General features: G+C 37.6%; 1 protein-coding gene across 1 annotated transcript in view; it reads right to left on the reverse strand.

Moving 5' to 3' along the window:
• Window positions 1-3,532: 3,532 nt before the first annotated feature.
• Window positions 3,533-23,163, reverse strand: part of INTU (inturned planar cell polarity protein) — a 71,852-nt gene continuing 52,221 nt past the window's right edge. The window contains exons 9-15 of the mRNA XM_023743147.1: window positions 17,651-17,713; window positions 16,324-16,545; window positions 15,232-15,714; window positions 13,791-13,888; window positions 9,630-9,819; window positions 6,437-6,594; window positions 3,533-4,860 (exon numbers count right to left, since the gene is read on the reverse strand). Of these exons, the coding sequence (XP_023598915.1) occupies window positions 4,749-4,860; window positions 6,437-6,594; window positions 9,630-9,819; window positions 13,791-13,888; window positions 15,232-15,714; window positions 16,324-16,545; window positions 17,651-17,713 (1,326 nt within the window). The 3' untranslated portion in view covers window positions 3,533-4,748. The remainder of the gene's footprint in view (window positions 4,861-6,436; window positions 6,595-9,629; window positions 9,820-13,790; window positions 13,889-15,231; window positions 15,715-16,323; window positions 16,546-17,650; window positions 17,714-23,163) is intronic.

Below are 23,163 nucleotides of genomic sequence, written 5' to 3' on the forward strand. Positions count from 1 at the left end.
TTCCTTTTTAGTTTGATGGTTTAAATAAATGGAGACTCCCATCTTATCTTACTTTGTAGGATCTACAGAGTATCAGCCTTTATGAGATGAGTTAGTGGCTTTTTTGAAATTTAAGGTTCACATTTTCTCCTTATTAAGAAACACTTAGGTGAGACCAGGAATCTTATACTTGATTGTTGTTGTTGTTAGGTGCCGTTGAGTCGGTTCCGACTCATAGCAACCCCCAGTTCTGCACCATCCTCACAATCGTTACGCTTGAGCCTACTGTTGCAGCCACTGTGTCAATCCATCTTGTCAAGGGTCTTCCTTTTTTTTTTTTTAAGGTCTGGCCTAAATGTTTTTTTAGTAGTGATAAATAATATTAGAAGTGTTACAATACACTTTTAATAAGGAGTAAATGTGAACCTTAAGTATTTTGATTACTTCACATACAACCAGTTCCTAAGTCCTACTGGTTCTGTGTTTGGTGCTACTTTCCACTGCATAGCATCTTATTTGACTCCTAACTGGTTTTTCAGCCTGTCTCCATTTTACATGCTGCTGCCAGATAAATCTTTTTGAAGAATCATATTAGTCATTATTCCTAGGCTTAAAAAACTTGAAGTCTTCTACCGGCCCGACAGAGACTGGAGAAACCCCAAGAGTATGGCCCCTGGATACCCTTTTAGCTCCGTAATGAAGTCACTACTAGGTTCATCTTTCAGCCAAAGATTAGACAGGCCCATAAAACAAAATGAGACTAAAGGGGCACAACAGCCCAGGGACAAGGACTAGAAGGCAGGAGGGGACAGGAAAGCTGTTAATAGGGAACCCAAGGTCGAGAAGGGAGAATGTTGACATGTCATGGGGTTAACCATTGTCATAAAACAATATGTGTACTGTTTAATGAGAAACTAGTTCTGTAAACCATCTAAAGTAAAAAAAATAAAAAAAACCCACAATACTTGGAAGTCTCCTCATTGCATTGACTTCAAAATCCTTAGCAAAATCCATTGCAAGTTCAAGAAATGATCAGCTTTTATCTTCAAAAACCTGAAAAATCAAAGGCTTCAGTCCCCTTTAAGGGGGTTTGAAGCATTAACAAGCACACAGGGAGAAATTTAAAGAGGGAATTACTTGAATCATACTCCAAGCAAGACTCTTTTTTAAGGTGCCAAGAAAGGTCAAAAGGAACCACCTCTTCTCTTGGGGGACCGTAAGTATCTCTGAAAACAGAAAAACAGATGTCCTCCTGTTCCCCCAGGAAAATTTTATCTTCCATCTCCTTAAGGATAATTCACGCAAATAATTGACAGTGTTCATAGCATATCCTTTCCTGACAACCTCAAGCTCATTTCTGTCATGTATTCATTTATGGAAGACAGACAAAAGCGAAAGTAACTACTTTGAAATGCAGTTTTTAAACGTTATTGAGAGCTCTGAATTACCTCCTTTCAATAGATGGGAGTGGAAAACATTTCATCTGCTGCATTGTATTTATTTACTAATGCAGAGAAGAAAAAGAGATTCTGGTGATTTATATGTTGATAATGCAAGTACAGAGTCTCAGGGCCTTTATACTGATAACTCTACTTTTCTTAGAAGTCAGCATGGTTAGCTCCCTCACTTACCTCAGTTCTGGGGTCACCTCAGCGAGCTCTTCCCTGGCCACCCTGCCTAAAATGTCATACTACCTCCCACACTTCACATCCTCTTTTCTTCAATTTTTTTCCTGTTACCATTTATCAACACGCTTTACTTATTTATCTTGTTTGTGGTCTGTCCGGGAACAGGAATGTGAGTTCCTTGAGGGCAGGGATTTTTTTTAGCTGTTTTGTTCACTGCTGTATTCCTGGTACCCAGAACAGTGCTTGGCACAGAGTAGAAATTATGAATGCATGAAAAGGAAACACAACTACAAACAAACTTCCAAACCATCTTTATTAAAAGTTATCTATCTATACAGTATAAAAATAGCTTCAATTATATAGAATATAGAAATACAACTCTAAAATTACTTCACACAATTTAGTGTATGGATTAAAGTTTTAATAACATTTAATAATTTATTTAAAATACTCAAAGTATAAATCCTAGTTTAATGCTAAATCACTTTTCTTCTTTCCAACGTTTTGTTCAGTAGCAGGTATGTTCAGCTAACCCCTTGGTTTTCAACCAATGGATATTTAATTAAAAAAATAATGGTAGTAGTAGCTAATACTTTAATAGCACTTAGTACATGCCAGGCGCTATTTAGAGGGAACCCACACGTATAACAAGTAACTATTCACAATATTATTTTCAGGAATGTTCAAAGAAGACAAATCTAGTAAATTAGTTTCATTATCTTTTCCCCCAAATACAGGCATTGCATATTTACTACCTTGCCAGAATGCATTATCATCAACAGTCCAGTCCCTTGGCACATAAATAAGAAACATCTCTTGCTAGGTACAGCTCTGTAACCTCACAAAAGTAAGCTAAAGACAGGAGGGAGAGGGAGAGAGAAACTCTAAAATGTAATCTTTTGGGTGTGTTTTTGGGGCTAAAATATATGATGGTAATAAGGCAGTACTTAGTATTTTTTAAAATGTTAGTTATATCGTCTTTCATATTATAGCCTTTAGGGAAACGGATCATTTACTGGACGCTAAGAAAATCCAACTTAAGAATGTTTATCTGCTACAGCATGCCTCTGGAGTATCTGCACTGTCACTTAGTCCCTCTTTGTTTAATAAAGCGAGAGAAAGGCACTTATTGTTCAATAATTAGATCTACTTTCAGATGTGAATCTGAACATATTTGGAAAAGCAGGAAGCTAAGTTAACTTACAGTACCTACTTCAGTAACCATTTAGAGATGAAAATCAAGATAATGTTTGGTTTTAATAAAAAAGATGTCTCTGCAGTATGAACATTATAGTACGCAACTACAATCTACTGAATGATTTTCCCTTTTATAAGATCAGTGGTCTGTTTTGTCTTTTATTTCTTTTTTCCTGTTTACTTGAGTGGAGGTCTTATTCTTTGACACCAGGAAAAGTTTGACAGACCAAAATTTCATTAAATGAAACAAAAAAAGTCCCTTGTGATAAAATCCCAAGTCTTAGTTCAGTCTGTCTGAAAATCTGAGGGGACTCAATAGCTGCGTTTATTAATAATTCTCAGTATTAAAAACAGCTCATAGTCTTTTGGGGACATACCCAGAAATTTAAGATGCTTAATTAAATACTTAAAGTGTCTTAACGTGTATATATATACACAAGCAGTCCTAAGACAGTAGTAAAGAGTCTACCATTTGACTCAATACTGTGATCTTAAGGGAGGAATATTTCAAGCCATTTTTTATAACACTTCAAGAACCCAGGTTTCTTGCCCTGATTCCAGTGCCAAAATTAAGGCCCACGGGTCACTAATGGGCCAAGTATGCAGAGGTTTACATTTAAACACCTGGGTAAAAACTTTTAAGATGATGACAACAGAGATAGTGTTTCTTCTAAGACCAAATGACTAATTGTGCACCCACTATATTTTGCATTTAGTTCTCACCAAGCTTGAGGGTCTTCGTTTGAGGCAATGGAAATGCAGACACTGCTTCAGATGTACTAGTGTAACCTGAATTCCAAAACTTAAGTGCTAAAGAAGAAACAACCCAGTATTGTAAATTCTCTGGGGCATCTGAGCCTCCAGGAGGATCGATTCGGTAAATGTCAATTAAAAATGCAGTATTTGTTATGGTTTTCTTTTCTCCCAATCCACCAAATTCTCACAGCCTAAGAAAATTCTCATCCCATTAGTTTCCTCTCCCTATTAAAGGTCAAGTAAACTATTACTCATTAAAGTGTTCCTCCTTTGGGAAAACCTAAGACATAATAATCCACACTTGTGAGACAAAAGTTAGGATTTTACAAAAAAGTCGCCATACTTTTAAGTGTTTTTAACATGATGTGGTTTTAAAAAAAAGAGTTCCATACAATTTTCCTGAAATTCATCAACTGTATAAAATGTATATCGTGCACCTGAATGTATTTCAACAAAAAGAATGACAATGAAATTCATGGACAGATAGTTTAATAAATATATCCTAGTCAAAATAGAGTTTACCTAAAAGAGTAAAGGAAGTCAAATAAATAAAACAGAGTTTAATTTTTATCCCCTCCATCTCCTGTGAGGTATCTAAAATACTAAGAAAAAGTATTTGATCTGGTAAGGAATCAGTACTTGGACATTATAAATTTAGATACTGACCAAGAGAAGAAAGAGGCTTTAGAAACCTCAATGCAACCATCTCATTTTGTATACGAAATCTCTGAGCTCAGGGAAGTAAAGTCTTGCTTATGGCAAGAACCTGCTCACCTCCTCCCAGTTCCATGATTCTCTCACCAGATAACAATATTAGTCTTGAGAAAAAATATACAATGAATTGAGTATTTTTCCAAGATAAGTATTTCCTACATTTTATATAAAACATTTCACATTATTTCAAACTAGTCAATAAATTAATGTGACGTACCAGAATGGCAATACTAAGTTAACAGTCCCTTCTTCATATATTTTTGATCATGTATCTTTTCAAAAGTCTCACAATACTACGTAAGATTTAGTCCATCAAACTCAAACAGCATTTCATCTTAATTTTTTGTCAGTATTGTGTCCAATACTGTATAATGAAAAGAAGCTAAAACTTATCCATTTTGTGTATCGATTTCAGTAATTATAAAACTGTTTGATGCTCCATTTTCAGTGTTGCTCTGAATCAAGAAAGCACAATTATAAGGTTAATCCAAAGAATAATTTAAAAGCCAGTTCGACGGCAATTTCTGTGACTGAATCATGAAAACAGACGTAAAGTTCTTGAGGTCTGGGATGAAGAAAGAGTCTCCTGTAGAGGAAAAGATCATACTCATCTTAGACATCAAACAACAATAACAAAACCCTTCAATTTATTTTATTTTGCTTCTGAAAGAATCAGTAGTAAATTTAAAAACCACTAATCTAAATCCGTAGTAGGGAGAATACAGCTAGATTTATTTCTAAATGAATTAATATATGCCTTAAACCTGTTACCAACTCACAGCGACCCTGTAGGACAGAGAAGAACTGCCCCATAGGGTTTCCAGGGAGTGGCTGGTAGATTAAAACTGTCGAACTTTTGGTTAGCAGCCAAGCTCTTAACCACTGTGCCATCAGGGCTCCAATATATACTTAGGTGAATTATTTTATATTGTTCCACCCATCCACGACCATATTTTGCCAAGCACAGCTCCATTCATTAAACTGATACATATTTATCAAGTGCCAGGTGCTGTTGCAGGTACCGGAGTGGACAAGACAGGTATGATTCCTGACCTCATGAAGCTGATATTCTAGTGAGGGAGGAAAGACAATAAACAAAATAAACACAAAGGGGGGATATAATGAAGAATAACTAGGTAGACACTTTAATGGAGGGAAAGAAATTGTTACGGATTGAATTATGTCCCCCCAAAACGTGTGTCAACTTGGCTAGGCTATGATGCCCAGTATTGTGTGGTTGCGTACCATTTTGTCATTTGATGTGATTTTCCTGGTGGTGTAAATCCTACCTATGGGATGTTAATGAGGCAGGATTAGAGGCAGTTATGTTAATGAGGCAGGACTCAATCTACAAGATTAGGTTGTATTTTGAGTCAATCTCTTTTGGGACATAAAAAAGAAAAGTGAGCAGGAAGAGACAGAGACCTCATTACCACCAAGCAAGAAGAGCCAGGAGTGCGTGTCCTTTGGATGCAGGGTCCCTGCACTGAGAAGCTCCTAGACCAGGGGAAGATTGATGACAAGGATCTTCCCCCAGAGCTGACAGAGAAAGCCTTCCCCTGGAGTTGATGCCCTGAATTTGGACTTCTAGCCTCCTAGACTGTGAGAGAATAAATTTTTTCTTTGTTAAGCCATCCACTTGTGATATTTCTGTTATAGCAGCACTAGATGACTAAGACAGTTTATGGATCCTCTGGTTTGAATATCAAGGAGCCAGACACGCACAGGTTAAGTGGTAGAACATCCCACACAGAAGGAATAGCAGAAACGATTCTGTTGATGCCAGTGTAGCTGGCAGACAGTGAATGGAGGAGGAGAGAAAGAGGAGATGGAAAAGAGAGGTGAACAGGGCCATATCAGGCAGGACCTTGTAGTTCAGGGGAAGGAGGAAAGGAAGGGAGGAAAGAGAGAGGAAAGGAAGGAAATAGTAATATTGTAAGAATCTTTTTAGTGTAAACCAATATAATTTTGTAACGTAACTGAATAACTTTTTTTTTAAGTAGAAACATAAGAGGGGTTTAAAGGAGATATTTAGTAAATAAAATTCTTAAATTTATTAAAATATTATAGTTAATTCCATGCCTACATTTTAAAACATTTGTTTCCTTCACCACTTTTATAACATTTTACTTCAGTTTTAAAAATACTTTTTTCTCACTTACCCTACTACCCAGTAAGCCATAACTGGTGGTGCTTTTTTCTGATCAGTCCAGTTTTCAGGTGAGCATTCAAACAACACACCATGTTCTTTCACAGGGTTAAGAGAAGACACTGAATTTGTAGAATCTGAATGATGTCCACCATTTAGCACTTTCTTTTTCTGTAAATTAACAGGTATTATTAGTATTAAAGGAACCCTGGTGTCACAGTGGTTAAAGCACTCAGCTGCTAACCAAAATGGTTGGCGGTTGGAACCCACCACGGCTGTGTAGGATAAAGACATGGCGGTCTGCTTCTATAAAGATTTACAGCCTTGACCCTATGGGGCAGTTCTACTCTGTTCTGTACGGTTGCTATGAGTAGAAATCAATTCAGTGACAGTGGGTTTGCTCTGATATTAGTATTAAGAGAGATTAATAGTATTATTTTAAAATATTTTCACATTGAATTGGCTAATCCTGATATCTATATCCCTGCACCAAAATTCTTCTTACCTACAGGAAGATTGCTACCCTCCCTCAATACTGGGTTTAAATTCCAACTCGTAGAACAGACTTCATGGATAAAGTGTCCCTTGATCCACCCAGGGAACACTTTGTTCACAGCCCTACGTTCGTAACAGCCCTACGTTCGTATTTACATTATATTAGTAGTTTATGAACTTTTTCCAGGGCAGACACAATGTGCTATTCATCTTTGTATTTTTTGAAAAGAGCAGTGCCAGGCACATCATGTTGTTAGATGCCATCAGGTCGGCCCCTGACTTATGGTAACCCATGCATAACTGAATGAAATGCTGCTCCGTCCTGCACCATCCCCACTATCAGTTGTGGACTAAACCATTGTAATTCATAGGGTTTTCATTGGCTGATTTTCAAAAGTAGATTGCCAGGCCTTTCTTCCTTGTCTGTCTTAGTCTAGAATCTCATTGAAGCCCATTCAGCATCACAGCAACACACAAGCCTCTGCTGACAGACAGGTGGTGGCTGCACATGAGGTACGCTGGCCGGGAATTGAACCTGGGTCTTCCACATGGAAGGTAAGAATTCTACCACTAAACCACCACTGCATAGAAGGTGCTTAATAAATGTGTACTGAATGAATGGATGGTTCTGCAATATACTTTATACACATATATTTAAAGCATTACTGTCTCCCTGTGATGCACAGGAGCCCTGATGGCACAGTGGTTAAGAGCTATGGCTGCTCACCAAAACGTCAGCAGTTCGAATTTACCACCCGCCCCCTGGAAACCCTGCGGGGCAGTTCTACTCTGTCTTGTAGAGTCACTATGAGTTGGAATCAGCTCAACAGCAACAAGTTTTACAATGCAAAATCTCTGCATTTCCCATTGATTAAACCATAGCAAAACAATGACTCATTTGGAAAAACAGACTTTTTACAAGGCTCAGGCCAAAACAGTACAGTAATCCTTAACTCTTCCCTTTTTTCATAACCCATATCTCATCCATCAACAAATCCTTTTGGTTTATCCACCAAAATATATCCAGAATCCACTATCATCTCTTGTTTTGAGAATTTCAATAGCCTCCTAACTGGTCCCTGCCTCCACCCTTGGCTACCCTAAAGCCTGTGATCTTTTCTTTTCAAAAACTAAGAAAGATCATGTTCCTTCCTTTGCTCAGAACTGTTCAAGAACCTCCTATCTGCTTCAGAACAAAGCCCAAAGTCCTTACTGTGGCCTGTCAGGCCATGGCATGATCTGGTCCTGCTACTTTTGCAATCTCATCATCTCTGACCACTTTCCTCCCCACTCAGTCCACTCCAGTGGTCCTCCAGACTCTAGGACTTTGAACTTGCTCTTCCCCCTATCTGGAGGGCATGACTTCCAGACAGACAGCCTGCCTCCAGATAGCCTCGCTTCATTCAGGTCTCTGTTACTTGACATGATCAGAGGAATCTTTTTGTCACCCTCACCCTGTTTTTTTATTCCTCTTGACACTTATCCTACCTGATACATTGGACTATTTGCTAATTCATTCGTCTCCCTCCCCTCCACTAGAATACAGAGCCCCGGTAGTGCAATGGTTAAGAGCTCGGCTGCTAACCAAAAGGTGGGCAGTTTGAATCCACCAGCTGCTCCTTGGAAACCCTATAGGGCAGTTCTCCTCTGTCTTCTAGGGTCGCTATGAGTTGGAATCGACTCGATGTATTAGAGTACAGACTTCACGAGGGCAGGGACTTTGTTTTGTTCACTGCTGTATCTACAGCACATAAACAGTGTTCGGCACATAGTAGGTACTTCGATATTTAAATAATATGGGGAAAGTTGATTTATATTACTATATTACATATTGGCATATACATTACAATTGTCCTCAGAGAGTTTTTGTTTGTTTTGTTTTTGGGCTGTATAACATCTGACTGGTCACACGTAAACCTCTGTATGTTTATACTCTTCAAGAAATCAATGTCTATCTTTCTCTGTCATTCAAACAATATAAATTGATATTTTAATTGTATACAGAATCACTACTTATCTAGCAGGTACAGTTTTAAATGAAACTTCATCCTGGATTGAAAAGCAAACATCCAGCCAATCAAATGGCTAAAAAAAATTTGCGATAGTATTTTATCTATTGCTGTATTCTAACTCAATTGTGAACACTTAAAAGAATTATCACAGTTATTTTAGGAACCAGCTGGTAGATATTATTGACCAAATAATGGTAGAGTCACAAATATCAAATGTGGGAGGTTATTTTATAGCACAAACCACTGTATTCTAGTTTTGCTATAGAAAAACATGGGTGGTGGTGGTGCAGTGGTTAACCGCTAGGCCGCTAACCAGTGGCTCTTTGGAAGAAAGATGTGGCAGTCTACTTCCATAAAGATTTCAGCCTTGGAAATCATATGGGGCAGTTCTCTTCTATCTTAATGGGGTCACTATGAGCTGGAATTGACTTGACTGCGGTGGGTTTGGGTTTTATTTTTGACACCAGTTCCTGAAATAATAAGCTAGGATATTAAACTCAGTGTTATGCAACAAAATTTTGAAGTTAAATACTGCGAGTATAATCTTTTTGGCACTTAAGTTAGATTGGGTGACTGTTAAAAAGGTTTAATTAAATGAAAATAGTCATTGCTGGAACATACTGATTAGAGAGCTAGAGAGAATGTTTAGAGATCTGGAAATGAAATTGTCATACAACTATATCTGTAACAGTGTCCTACCTCTTCCACCAACGTCTGTTGGAAAATTGCACGAATGGAAAGACAACACTGATGGAAATTCCTTATCAGCTGAGGGTGGACAGAGCCGCTTAGTTGTGCCACCTCTTCATGGGTAGGAGTAATAAAGATCCCCTGCACTGTTTCTAAGGCAACATAGTGGAAAAGTGTGTTCTCAGGACCTGATGTCAATCTTGAAAAGACAAAAAAAGAAAAAGAAGAAAGACATTTAAACTTGAAAATATTACTTTTGAATTTTGTCACTTTCTTATAAGCTTTTATCTACAATATGATATTAGTAATGTAACTAGGGAAGGGAAACTGGACCAAACACTGAATTCCCTCTTCCTCCTTAACTGAAGTACAGCCTAGGGTATTACTGATCCCCTTAATGTAGGCAAATACTAATGTTATTCAAGGATAAATAAACACCAATTCATTTGCAAGTAATTTCATCCTCCCTTTGTTAAACAACCCAAGTTGGCTGAACCCCTCTTTTTCCATGGTTGGTAATGAGTAACTCAGCCCACATCTGGCCCAGATATCTACAAGCCATAAACAAGGTATCAGTCTGGGGTGACCACACACAAAAATACCTTCTAACAAACTAAACACATTTAAGTCTTTCACCATGAAAGTCAAACTAATGATACTGAATAAAAATGAAGTTAGTACTACCAAGTGCAAATTTGAATTAATAGTCTATAATACCATAGCAATTACTAGGGGCATTCTACCACTTCTCATTATTACAATCTTCCTTCCCTCCTATAGTCTCTGTTCATGTTCTTACAATCCTCATTTCTCCTTTCTTCCTCTTCCCCATCCTTTCCTCCCCTAATTAGGTCTTAGATAGGCTAGGAGAACCTATAAATATTGCTTATTTCTAACAGTAGTAAGCAGAGCTAAACAACAACAACATAACATCAATAACGAAATAATAACAGTCATCCTCTAGTGAATGCCCTGTATATGCCAGGGTAGAGGTTCTTCAAAATACTTAGTCTAAGTTCTCATAACTCAGTAAGATATTAAATATTATTATTCCCATTTTAACCACAAGGAAACCAATATTTACAGGACTTGGATTTACTTGCCTGAAGTCCCATAGCTAAGTGGCAGAGCTTAGCTGACTATGAAGCTCGCTCCACTATATCTTGTTTTTTTCTGGACTTCTGATTGGCAGTCTTTAAATATATGGACAGAAATTCCCCATCTGCATCTCAAACACTCAAGCTGTTCTATTCTAATCTTCTATAATAAAGGCTGTCTATACTAAAAAAGTCCTTCAGTTGATTTGTTCCCAGCTATAAACTCAGAGGCAACAAAAAGGCATATTTCAGCTCTTTGCCTAGATATTGCCTCAGTCTCCTAGGCTAGTTAAATCTCTGTTAAACTGTTACGTTAGATGGTATGATCAGAAAGTAGGAGCGTGGTGACACAGTGGTTAAGCGCTTGGCTGCTAACCGTAAGGTTGGCAGTTCGAACTCACCAGCTGCTCTGCGGGATAAAGATGTGGCAGTCTGCTTACCTAAAGATTACAGCCCTGGGAACCCTATGGGGTAGTTCTCCTCTGTCCTATAGACTTGCTGTGAGTTGGGATCAACTTGACAGCAATGAGTTTGGGTTTATATGTGTATATAAGCAGCCCTGGTGGTAAAAGGTTATATGCTTAAGCTGCTAACTGAAAGGTTGGCAGTTCGAACCCACCAGCAGCCCTGCAGCAGAAAAGACCTGGCGATCTGCTCCTATAAAGATTTCAGCCTAGGAAACCCTATGGGGCAACATTTTTTTATGATCATAAAAAACTCCCTCTTATCACTGATTCATGGCCTTGGGTTCTCTTTTTAGGCCAGGAATAGGGAAGGAAGGTGAGTATCCACCAATTCTTACACTTTCCACGGGATGGCTGGCACTAAAGCACTAATGCGCACTAACAGTTGCTGGCTGACACCTTTAAAGAAATAAAAACTTAAATAATCAAGATGAAAGAAATTATGATTATTCAGAAAGGAAAGTAAAATATAGACTTGAATCTGAAGGTTTTCACATTCAAGAAAAGGTACAGAACAGAAATTATTCTTTAAAAAGGAACCATTTAATGATATTCTTTTTTTGGGGGGGTGGGTAGAACGAACATTTTTGTTTTTTTAAAATTTTCTCTGAAAAATAAACTAAAACACAATGAGCAAGCTTAACTCTTGAAAACCATAAACTCCCTCACTGCATATTAACTGAAAGCTTTAAAATCCTCAAACCAGCAGTCACCCAGTCACCCAACAGAAGGACAAAACATTTGTACAAAGACACATAAAGTCAGATCTGTTCTTCAGAAGGGTCACTTGTATAGTGGAAAATGGATTCAGGGTAGGCTGGGAGCTGGGAGACTGCTGTAGTAAAACCAGGTGAGAAAAAAAATGGGAGCCTAGGGCAGGATCAGTAAGGTCTAGATGGATTCAAGAACTATTCGGATGCAGAATGGATAGGACTTGGTTATGGTATATATTATTATTTTAAATATGTTACATATTTTACAAAAATACGTACATACAAATTAGTATCATATATTACGTATTGTTTTACATCATGCTTTTTAAATTAACTACACAGCATGAACATCTTCCATATCAATAATGGGAATAAATATACAACTTCAACATCTTTTTAAATAGGAGAGCCCATGATTTATACCACATGTGAATTCATACGTTTAAACCACTGACCTTGAGAAAAGACTTTCCTTTTACTAGAGATAAGGCCTCTAGAAAACTTTAAAAGAAAATTACATTATTTTTATATAGTACATAAAAATTAAGATATGGAGGTAATAAAATTGCAGAGCAGTAGTTTTTGTTAAACGGAAGACTAGGGTTTTATGAAAGTGCTTCAGGGTATCACAAGAAGTTTGATTCACATTTCTTTGTTCACCTTTTTTTTGTTTAAAAAAGATTTTTAACTATTAAACAATTAAAACATTCACATTTGGAGGCATTACATATCAAATTTTAACACATTAGGCTTCCAATGCATTATTCTGTGCAGAAAAATTACCTTATTTTTGCTCTGATCTCATAAAAAAGCTTTTCTTGAGAACTGTGACATATATATTTTAACTTTTGGTAAAATGTTTCAGTGATTAAGAAGGTGGGTTTTTTTGTTTTGTTTTTGGTGAGTTCTATTTGTCTATGACATAATAATTAAATACCAAGCAAGGCTTAGGCAGACACCACACAATAGTTGCACAAGAAGTGAGTATGTAACATTCCATATTGCAACGATTATAGACAATATAAGTTGCTAAACATGCTCTCCTAACTCAGTTCTTTTACCTCAGGATTCTCTGTATTCAATATAAGTTTGAGGTTTTGTCTGTTTTCTTAAAATAGAGTGTTACAGGATCAGTTTCCGGGGAGCCGGACTCTGAAAGGGAGTTATGCAGGGAAGAAGTTTTCAGGGAGTACTCTTGGGGGAGGCATGAGAAAGCAGGATTGAGCAGGAGAAAGCACGATTGAGCAGAAGAAAGAGGTGAACTGGGCTGCAGTTACAACTGAGGTCTCAGTAGATTTCACCAGGAACTCTGAAGCTTGGATGGCCTTTCAGAGTTGTCCTGAATTTAGGCAAGGGGCCAAGCTTTTGAACTTGCTTATCTATCAGTCATTAGATGCAGGCTCCTTCCAGGGAGGGGTGTAATGTTCTTTGAATCAGCAAACTTCCAAGGAGGGGAGGGTAAGTCCAGGGGAATGATCAGTTGTGAGTTATTAGCAGCCGTCACTCAGAAGCACTGGGAATGGGTACCTTGGCAAAGGGGTATCTGGGCAGCACACTACAGCAGCCACCAGACAGTCTGGCAATCATAAACTCTAACTTAAAAAATTAGACACAAAGGAGTGGTTTCCTATGGATGAAAGCTAAAGGAGGACTTTCACATTTTGAAATATTACTTTGTTTTTTAAATATGTTCATATGTTCATATTCCTAAATGTGTAATGAAAAACATTTGAGAAATGGAATAAATATTACTTTTAGTATGTAAGATATAATTACAGATGTTGAATAAAATCTCTATGTGTTTTGGAATTGTACTTTCACACTGTAAAACTTCCTTAAAGGCAAAGACAAAGAGTTTAAATGAAAAAAAAAGATTATTATAAGGAATTTTCTTACTTCATTGTGTTATATATTTCCAATTCTTTTTCCGAAAGGTCCTTTTTCAAGTTTCCCAAATGAAATGGATTTGGAAGAGTAGACTTCTTTTTAGTGACCTGAAAAATACAGTTAAGGAGATTAGTGTCTATCTACGTATCTATGGAATCAAACAGCAGAGATAAGTTAAAAACTAAAAATCTGTGTAAGAGCTACTTGTGATTTTTCTATGTTTCCTTTAAATATTTCAGATGCTAGTTTGCACCTCTTGGTTCATCCCCTGCTAACAGGAATCGCAGTGCACCATGTCATGGAAGGGCATGATGGTTCACCCTGAAAACCTACCAGAGCCATTATCAAGCCGTTACCAAGTTATGTTACAATTTATGTATGCATGCTTGTCTCCCTCCCATGACACTTCAACTCCTTAAGGGCAGGGGCTGTGTTTTATTCATCTTTAGATTTCTTTTGTGTAGCATGTCCCTTGATGCCTAGTAGGTACGCAGTCAACATTTGTTGAGTGGCTGAATCTTAAAGGTTAATTCAACTTCTCTTAGGTGCTGTTCATGGCTTTGTCATTCTTAAATCTCTCCAAATCCTCCTAAGACTATTCATATTTCCTATCAATTTCCCCAACTAGGATAAGGAGTTCAGTAGGGATGTGAGTACTTCCTAAATACATCCCACTTAGGGCTCCAAGAGTGCCCCATTGTTTGGGATTAGGAGATCGAATCTGTGGGTATTTACGTCTTGTCACTCAGAATCTCATATTTTGTTTGTGCCCCTTCTCAGACTCTTCCTTTTTCGTGCTTCATCTGACATCACCTCTGTCTATCCAAGTGACAAGTTTCAAAAATGTTTTGAAAGATTGCGGCATCACTAGGATAAGTACAGAGACTCCCAGGGTGATTATTTTTGATCATCATTTGGATATGTTTTGGTATTTTCATAGAAAAAAAGAATAAAAAACAATAACATAAGCAAACATTCCAAAAAATGAACATTCTCTTTGCTTTATAGTCACATCTTGAATTCTTCAGAGATCAGACCATATACGGTATACACACACACATTTTTGAGTTTCTAATTCTCTTTTTGTTTTTGCTGAACATTTTAATGGCTATTTAGTCCAATCAGTCCCCAAAATTCCCTACAACTAGTACACTTCCTGTTATCACTAGAAGTGAAGAAGAAAGAGATGTTCATGGAAAGCAGGACTGAAGAGTTTCCCTGCTTGTAAATACCGTTAAACAGATGCTCCTCAATGTCAAGGGGGCTCTTATTACTTGATATTGCTTCCCAAAGGCTCTTTTTGATTTTAAATAATTGGTTTGCCAACAGTGATTAAAAGCACCACCAGTTCAAATGAGGAATGAGCTGCCATAAAAAATTCTCTTGCAGTTATAAAATAAGAATTAGAGAGTTTAGCTCTCAGAATGTATACACTCGAATAAACACACACCTTAAGCAAGCCCCCAGTTTCCTCCAAAACATCAGAGCCCTGAGATTCTCTTTGCTTCCGTATTGCATCCGGTGTAGTGAGGGGGCTAAGGCCAACACCTTCTCCACCTTCACAACCATTGTCAGATCCTCCACTGCTTCTGGAAGGACTGGGCTTACGTGTCTTTAAGGAATAGTCACCAAAAAGGGTTCTTCTGCACGCTGGAGAGGTTGCTACTTTGGAAGTACCTTGTAGCCTACTGAGGATGGGTGAGGTTGTCAAACTATCTGGTTTGTCACGTGATCCAGTAAGGAACCAGTCAGCACAAGACAAACAGGGACTTGGAGCAGATGCTAGCCGTTCATCTATGCGGGAATCTACTCCTTCCAGCTGGTGGAGAGTTGTTTTGACCTGATCCACATATATATAGTCTGGTCCAGGATTCCCAATAGCTTTGGATGCACAGCCTCCAGCTTCTAATATTACACATAACATATAATGTCTCTATAAGAAAAAAAATTATTAATATAGATGTACCTACCATGAAAATATTTACATGCAACATGGATGTTTATAGTAATAAAGACGCATGGACATATGGCATACTCATGTAATGATTATTAAACATTCTTCCTTTCTTTTTCTCTCTTGGTTATTCTCAACACTTCTTCATCACCCTTGACAGCAAATCTCATTATTGCCTTGTTTTGATACACCTTCAACAACTCCTCTTGCTCGGCACATGGAATTTCCTACTAGCAAGTTTTCAAAAAGTCTCAATTATTGTAAGTCCTTTCATTTACAATTACATATTTATTCCACTTATGATTCTATATCCTTTTCTTGTCTCCCTCCTATTTCCCAAAACAAACCAGCAAATTTAAAACCACTATAGAAATGGGAACAAAATATTTTAAATTTTTTTCTGAATTTCATTAATATTTCTCCATAAATATTAAATGGATACAAAGGAATAAGGGGCATATAATATTTTCTTTAATACTGGTATTTGAAATGCTCATAATTTTAAATGATTGTTTGTTCATGTATTTCTTTAGACAGGCAACAAATGGCAGAAAAGAAATCCCCCAAAAAAGGTTGAGGTAAACTTACCAAACCGACAATTAGCAAAAAATATCTCCCTTCAAGTTCCTGAAAGACTTCAGTATTTGCGTCTTTAGAAGGTTGGAGGTGATGTTGAGGAAACACTTCTCTCCATATTACCAACTGACCAATTCTTTGTTTTGCTGCTAAAGGCAGTAGGCAATAGTGGCGACAGTATACAGCAATAGCAATAAGATCATCCTTAGGCAAATGACTGCATATCAAGTAACCCTTGGATTGAACCACAAAGAGCAAAAGTCAACTAATGACATAAAGTAATAATCCCATAATATAGTTCTTTATAGATACTTCTTCAGTTGGCTTAAAATATTACAGTTTCAGATGGAATAAATGAAGACAGAGCAAAGATAAATGCTTTATCTGAGGTCAAGCCAGAGATCAGATATAACTTACGGGACCCAACAAATAGACTTTAGCACAAAGCAAGACTGCCTCTGAATCGTATTAAGCTGAGGGTTTTGCAAAATTAGAAAGAACTGAAATCTGAAGAGGGGAAACTGGGGGTTGAGGTGGGAAAGATTTTTCACTATGTACCCTTCTATTGTTTTTAGATGTGTTTTATATTGTGCTTAAAACATACTTGAAAAATAAAGTAGCCAAAAACTAAATTTCTGAGGCCAACTCTTCAGACAAAGACTGGACAGGACTGTGGGACATAAAATGATACTCGTCAAGAGTATGCTTCTTAGCTCAAGTAGATACATGAGACTAAATGGGCAGCTTTTGTTCGGAGGTGAGATGAGAAGGCAGAGAGGGTTAGGAGCTGGTTGAATGGACGTGGGAAATCAGGGGTGGAAAGGAGAGGAGTGTGCTGTCACAGTATAGGGAGAGCAATTAGGGTCACATAACAATGTATACATTCTTGTATAAGAGACTAGCTTGAAATGTAAACTTTCATTTAAACTACAACAATAAACAAAAAAGAAAATAAGTTTGCTGCTTAATTTCTTTACATGGAAGTCAATTATTTAATGTTAGAAGATTTTCCTTAAAGATACAGGATTTCTTTTGAAGATGAAAAGCACACTGCTGCAAAAGAAAATTAAGAAAACTGTTGCTTTTCTCTTATATACTTGGGTCTTTGAGTTTTGTTTCTCCTTTATGCATTTACAAATACTTTGAATGCAATAACACCACAAATATTTATTATAAATACATAGATGTAAGTCTTGTTTTAAGATCTTTCTCATATGGTACCTACATTTAGAGGAAAAGAGATAAATATATTTTTCATGTTTGTCAAAGCCCAAAAATTTACTTTAGGCCTGTTCATATAACAGTTGGGCATTTATAAACATTTCAAGCTTCAACCTACCTTATAAAATAGGGAAGACCCCAAAATTGTATACAGCCGCCTCATGTCATAGTAATCCTCAGACTAGGGGAGGGAAAAAAGAAAGCCCACGGTGGATTTAAATTTTTTAGTTTTCTATGATTAAAAAATATTCTAATTAAGTTATAACACTTATAATGGAAATTATATTCTTTAGTAACTGAGCTTTTCATAGTGTCTTCTTTAGAAGTCAATATGCTAGAGTATTATGGTAAAATATATATGTATATGTATATTTATTTTTGATTGACAGTGTTATTTTTCATTCTTATAAGATGCTGTTGATCGAGACATCTAAGAATAGAACATAAGATTTGTTACAAGAGAAATTTTTAAAGACAAATATATGTCATCTAAAATATCCAATATTATCATATACTATTTTTCAGAGTACAAATTGGTACAACCTATTTGGGAACAAGTAATAAGTATGTAAAAAAGAAAAAAAACTGAACACATATACTCTTTTAATGAGTATCTTAGTTATTTAGTGCTGCTATACACAGAAATACCACAAGTGGGTGGCTTTAACAGAGAAATTCATTTTCTCACAGTTTAGGAGGCTAGAAGTCTGAATTAGGGCACTGGGTCTAGGGGAAGGCTTTCTCTGTCGGCTCGGGGGGAAGGTCCTTGTCTCTTCACCTTGTTTCCTGGTTCCTTGGAGATCTCCATGTGGCTTGGTGTCTGTCTTCCCTTTCTCTGCATTGCTTGTTTAATCTCTTTTATGTCTCAAAAGAGATTGACTCAAGACACACCCTACACTAATCCTGTTTCATTAACATAGCAAAGAAAACTTATTCCCAAATGAGATTATAACCACAGGCGTAGAGGTTAGGATTACAACACATCAACACATACTTTTGGGGGACACAATTCAATTCATAACACTGAGTAATTTTATTTCTAGAAATCTACAGTAATACTCAAGAGAATCAAGATTTTTGTATAAAATATTAATGCAGCATTATTTGTAATATAGGAAAACTGGAGATAACGTGAAGCTCAACAATGGAAGAATGGTTAATAAGGTATGTTCACACCACAGAATATGATAATGTTAAAAAAAAAAAGCTGATCTATATGTACAGACAAAAGTTTTTAGGATATACTGTTCAGCAAAAAATTTAAATGGCAAGAATTAGATTTTCAATATCTAATTTCTGATAAAAATAGACCCCCCCTAAAACCACACACACACACACACGCACACACACGCACACACACACACATACACGAGAATGTTGGTCTGTGTGCAGGTAGGTATGTATGAAGAAAAAGGTCTGGAAGGATATATGACAAACACTACGAGCAGTTGCAGCTGGGGGTGGAAGTGGGGAAGAGGGATGAAGAGAGAAGACATTTGCTTTTAGTAACTATGCTTGCATTTTCACCCGATATGCAGGAACTAATTTTAAAATTAAAAAAACAACAGAATCTAAAGAAAACTAAACACTGGAAACAACCTAAATATCCGTCCACCGAGGAATAAAGCGTGATACATCTGTACAATGAAATACTACTTAGCAATAAAAAGGATTGAACTACTGATACAGACTATTTAAAATCCCTCCAGGTTTTTGCAGGTATCAGTAGTTGGATTCTTTTTATCGCTGAGTAGTGTTCCATAATATCGATGTACCAAGGTTTGTTTATCTGTTCCTCAGTTGAGGGACATTTAGTTTGGGGTGATTATTTTTTGTTGTTGTTAGGTGCCATCGAGTCAATTTTTTGACTCATAGTAACCCCATGTGACTAAGTAGAACTGCCCCATAGGGTTTTCTAAGCTGTGATCTTTACAAAAGCAGACTACTGAGTCTCCTGTGGAGCCACTGGGTGGGTCTGAACTGCCAACCTTTCGGTTAGTAGCTGAGCACTTAACTGTTGTGCCACCAGGGCTCCTGGTATTATTTATCAAGCCATTGTAAACAGGCATGTACAGGTTTTTGTGTAATCCTAAATTTTCATTTCACTTTAGTAAATACCTAGGAGTGGGACTGCTGGGTCATTTGTGAGTGTGTATTTTACCTTTTGGTATATTTACCAAATGATTTTCCAAGGTGGCTGTACTACAATGAATTACCACCAGCAGTGCATGAGAGTACCAGTTGTTCTGCATTTGGCATTATAGTTTTTAAATTTTGGAGACCCTGGGTGGTGCAAACGGTTAAGTGCTCGGCTACTGGCTGAAAGGTTGGCAGTTCGAATCCACCCAGAGACAACTCTGAAGAAAGGCCTGGTGATCTACTTCCAAAAGACACAAAACTGAAAACCCTATGGAGGGCAGTTCTACTCTGAAACACAGGGGGTTGCCATAAGTTGGAATCGACTCAATGGCAATTTTATTTTTTTTTAAATTTTAGTTATTCTAATAGTTATGTGAGTCCCTGGGTGACACAAACAGTTAAGTGCTTGACTACTAGCGGAAAATTCAAACTCACCCAGAAGTGCCTCAAAGACAGGCCTGGCAATTTGCTTCCAAAAGGTCAGAGCCTTGAAAACCCTATGGAGCACTTCTGTCTACTCTGCACACATGGGGTCGCCACGAGTCAGAATCAACTTGATGGCAACTAACAATAATAGGTATGTAGTATTATTTCATTGTGTGTATTTTATTTTACTATTGCTGTTTTTTTATAAAAAAAAAATAGCTGTACTGAGGTAAAAGTGCAAAACCATTACCACAATCAAGATAACGGACATATCTCAACACGCTCAAATGTTTCCTCATGCACCTTTGTAATCCCTCACTCCTGTCCCTCCTTGCATATCCCATGCACTCTCCCCCACCATCTCCAGCAATCATTTAATCAGCTTTCTGTCACTGTAGATTAGTTTGCATTTTCTAGACTTTTACATAAATGGAATCATACAATATGTACTATTTTTTGGTCTGATTTCTTTGATTCATCATAATTATTTTGAGATTCATCCATATTGTGTGTTTATCAACAGATCATCCTTTTTATTGCTGAGTAGTATCCTATTGCACGTATATACCACAATTTATCTGTTCACCTTCTGATGGATATTTGGATTGTTTCCAGTTTTTGGCTATTAAAAATAAAGCTGCTGTGAACATTCGTGTATAGGTCTTTGTGTGGACATACGCTTTCATTTCTCTTGGGTAAAGAGATAAGAATAGAATGGCTGAATAATATGGTAGGTGTATATTTAACTTTTTAAGAAACTGCCAAACTTTTCCAAGGTGGTTGCACCATTTTGCATTCCTAATTTATCAATTTTTTTTCTTTTATGGGTCATGCTTTTGATGTCATAACTAAGGAATCCCAATAGACCTTTTCTAACCATAGACAATATCGTTAGTTTCACTGCTCATTAAAAGAATATTCTATAAAGACCGGAATTAGATTTTTAATTAAACCTACTGCATATAAGTTCCTAAAACATTGATATTTGTATCAGTGTTAGTATTAATTTTAGATCTAAACTGATCTAATGATTAGTATCTGTCATGGATTGAATTGTGTCCCCAAAAAATATGTGTTGACTTGGCTAGGCCGTGATACCCAGTATTGTGTAATTGTCCTCCATTTTGTGATCTGAACTATCCTCCATTTTATGTGTTGTAAATCCCAAAACCTCCATGAGGCAGGATTAGGGTGGGGTGTATCTTGGGTCACACCGCCTTATTCAAGTCACGCCCTTACTCAAGTCAGTGCCTTGAGTTTTGTCCTACAACAGATAAAAGGAAAGAGAAGCAGGCATAGATGGAGTAAGGTAGATGCCAAGACACATGGAGATCCCCAAGAAACTAGGAAGCAGAAACCAAAGAGACAAGGACCTTTCCCCAGAGCTGAGACAGACAGAAAGCCTTTCCCCAGAGCCGGCACCCTGAATTCAGACTTACAGTTTCCTAAACTGAAAAAATAAATTTATGTTTGTTAAAGTCATCCACTTGTGGTATTTCGGTTATAGCAGCACTAGATAACTAAAACAGTATCTAACGATTGCTGCTGTTGTTAGGTGCCGTAGAGTTGGTTCTGACTCATAGTGACCCTATGTACAACAGAACGAAACACTGCCTGGTCCTGCGCCATTCCCACAATCATTGCTGTGTTTGAGCCCACTGTTGCAGCCACTGCATCAATCAATCTCATTGAGAGTCTTCACCTTTTTTACTGACCCCATCATATTTTGAGTGCCTTCCAACCTGAGAGGATCATCTTCCAGCACTGTATCAGACAATGATTTGCTGCTATTCATAAGGTTTTCACTGGCCAGTTTCTTTTACAGAAGTATATCGCCAGGTCCTTCTTCCTGGTCTGTCTTAGTCTGGAAGCTCCACTGAAACCTGTCTACTATGGGTGGCTGTCTTAGTTACCTAGTACTGCTATAACAGAAATACCACCAGTGGATGACTTTAACAAACAGAAATGTATTCTCTCACAGTTTGGGGGGCTAAAGTCTAAATTCAGGGTGCCAGCTCCAGGGGAAGGCTTTCCCTCTCTGTTGGGTCTGCAGGAAGGTCCTTGTCATTGATCTTCCTCTGGTCTAGGAGCTGCTCAGTGCAGGGACCCTGGGTCCAAAGGACATGTTTCCCAGCTGGTTCTTCATTCTTGGGGGTAGGAAGTCCCCCCATCCGACTCGATTCTCTCTTTTATATCCCTTGAGACTGAGGCAGCTCTGCTTCCTGTGCTCCTTGTCTCTTCAGCTTCTGCTTCCTTGTTCCTTGGTCTCTCAGCCCCTTGGCTCCTTGGGCCTCTTGGGCTAGCCTGGCATCTGCCCTGCTAGAGCAAGTGTTCCAAAGCTCTTTAGCTCTACTGATAAGGTCCATCTATGTTGGATGCAGGCCAAATGCCTAAGGAAACTCCCTTTCAACTGTCTGGCTACTCTCAGCAGATCCCATTTATAGAGGTGATCACATTATATCAGATCTTAACGTGGAGATAATTACATCATTATATAATTGCCAAACTACGTCATAACTCACAAACCACTGAGAATCATGGCCCAGCCAAGTTGACACACAACCTCAATGATCACAGTGACCTTGCTGGTATTTGAAATACCAGAGGCATACCTTCCAGCATCACAGCAACACGCATGCCACCACAGTATGACAAACTGATAGACAAGTGATGATTTAATGATTAGTATCTATCTAAACATTTTTCTTTGGTGAAAAAAATATGATCTAAGAAAAATTCAACATGCTTAAGTTTCTGTTAACTCTTAGAAGCAAAATATCCTTGTGTTGACTCAAGATCTTGGTTAAGACTCAGCTCCCTCTTCATGCTAACATCCTTTCCCCACTTTCACCATCAATCTTATTTAGAATGATCCACCCTGACTCTTTCCACTTCCTCATTTCCCATTCACTTCTTACAAGAAATTTTATTACTGAAATTTTAAACATATATAAAAACACAATAGTATAATTAGCCCTTACGTATTCATCAAGGAGCCTTGTTGGCTCTGTGGTTAAATGCTTATCTGCTAACCAAAAGGTTGGTGGTTTGAGCCACCCAGCGGCT

This window comes from Trichechus manatus, unplaced genomic scaffold, assembly GCF_000243295.1.
Source record: "Trichechus manatus latirostris isolate Lorelei unplaced genomic scaffold, TriManLat1.0 scaffold00239, whole genome shotgun sequence".
In the NCBI taxonomy this organism is placed as follows: domain Eukaryota; kingdom Metazoa; phylum Chordata; class Mammalia; order Sirenia; family Trichechidae; genus Trichechus; species Trichechus manatus.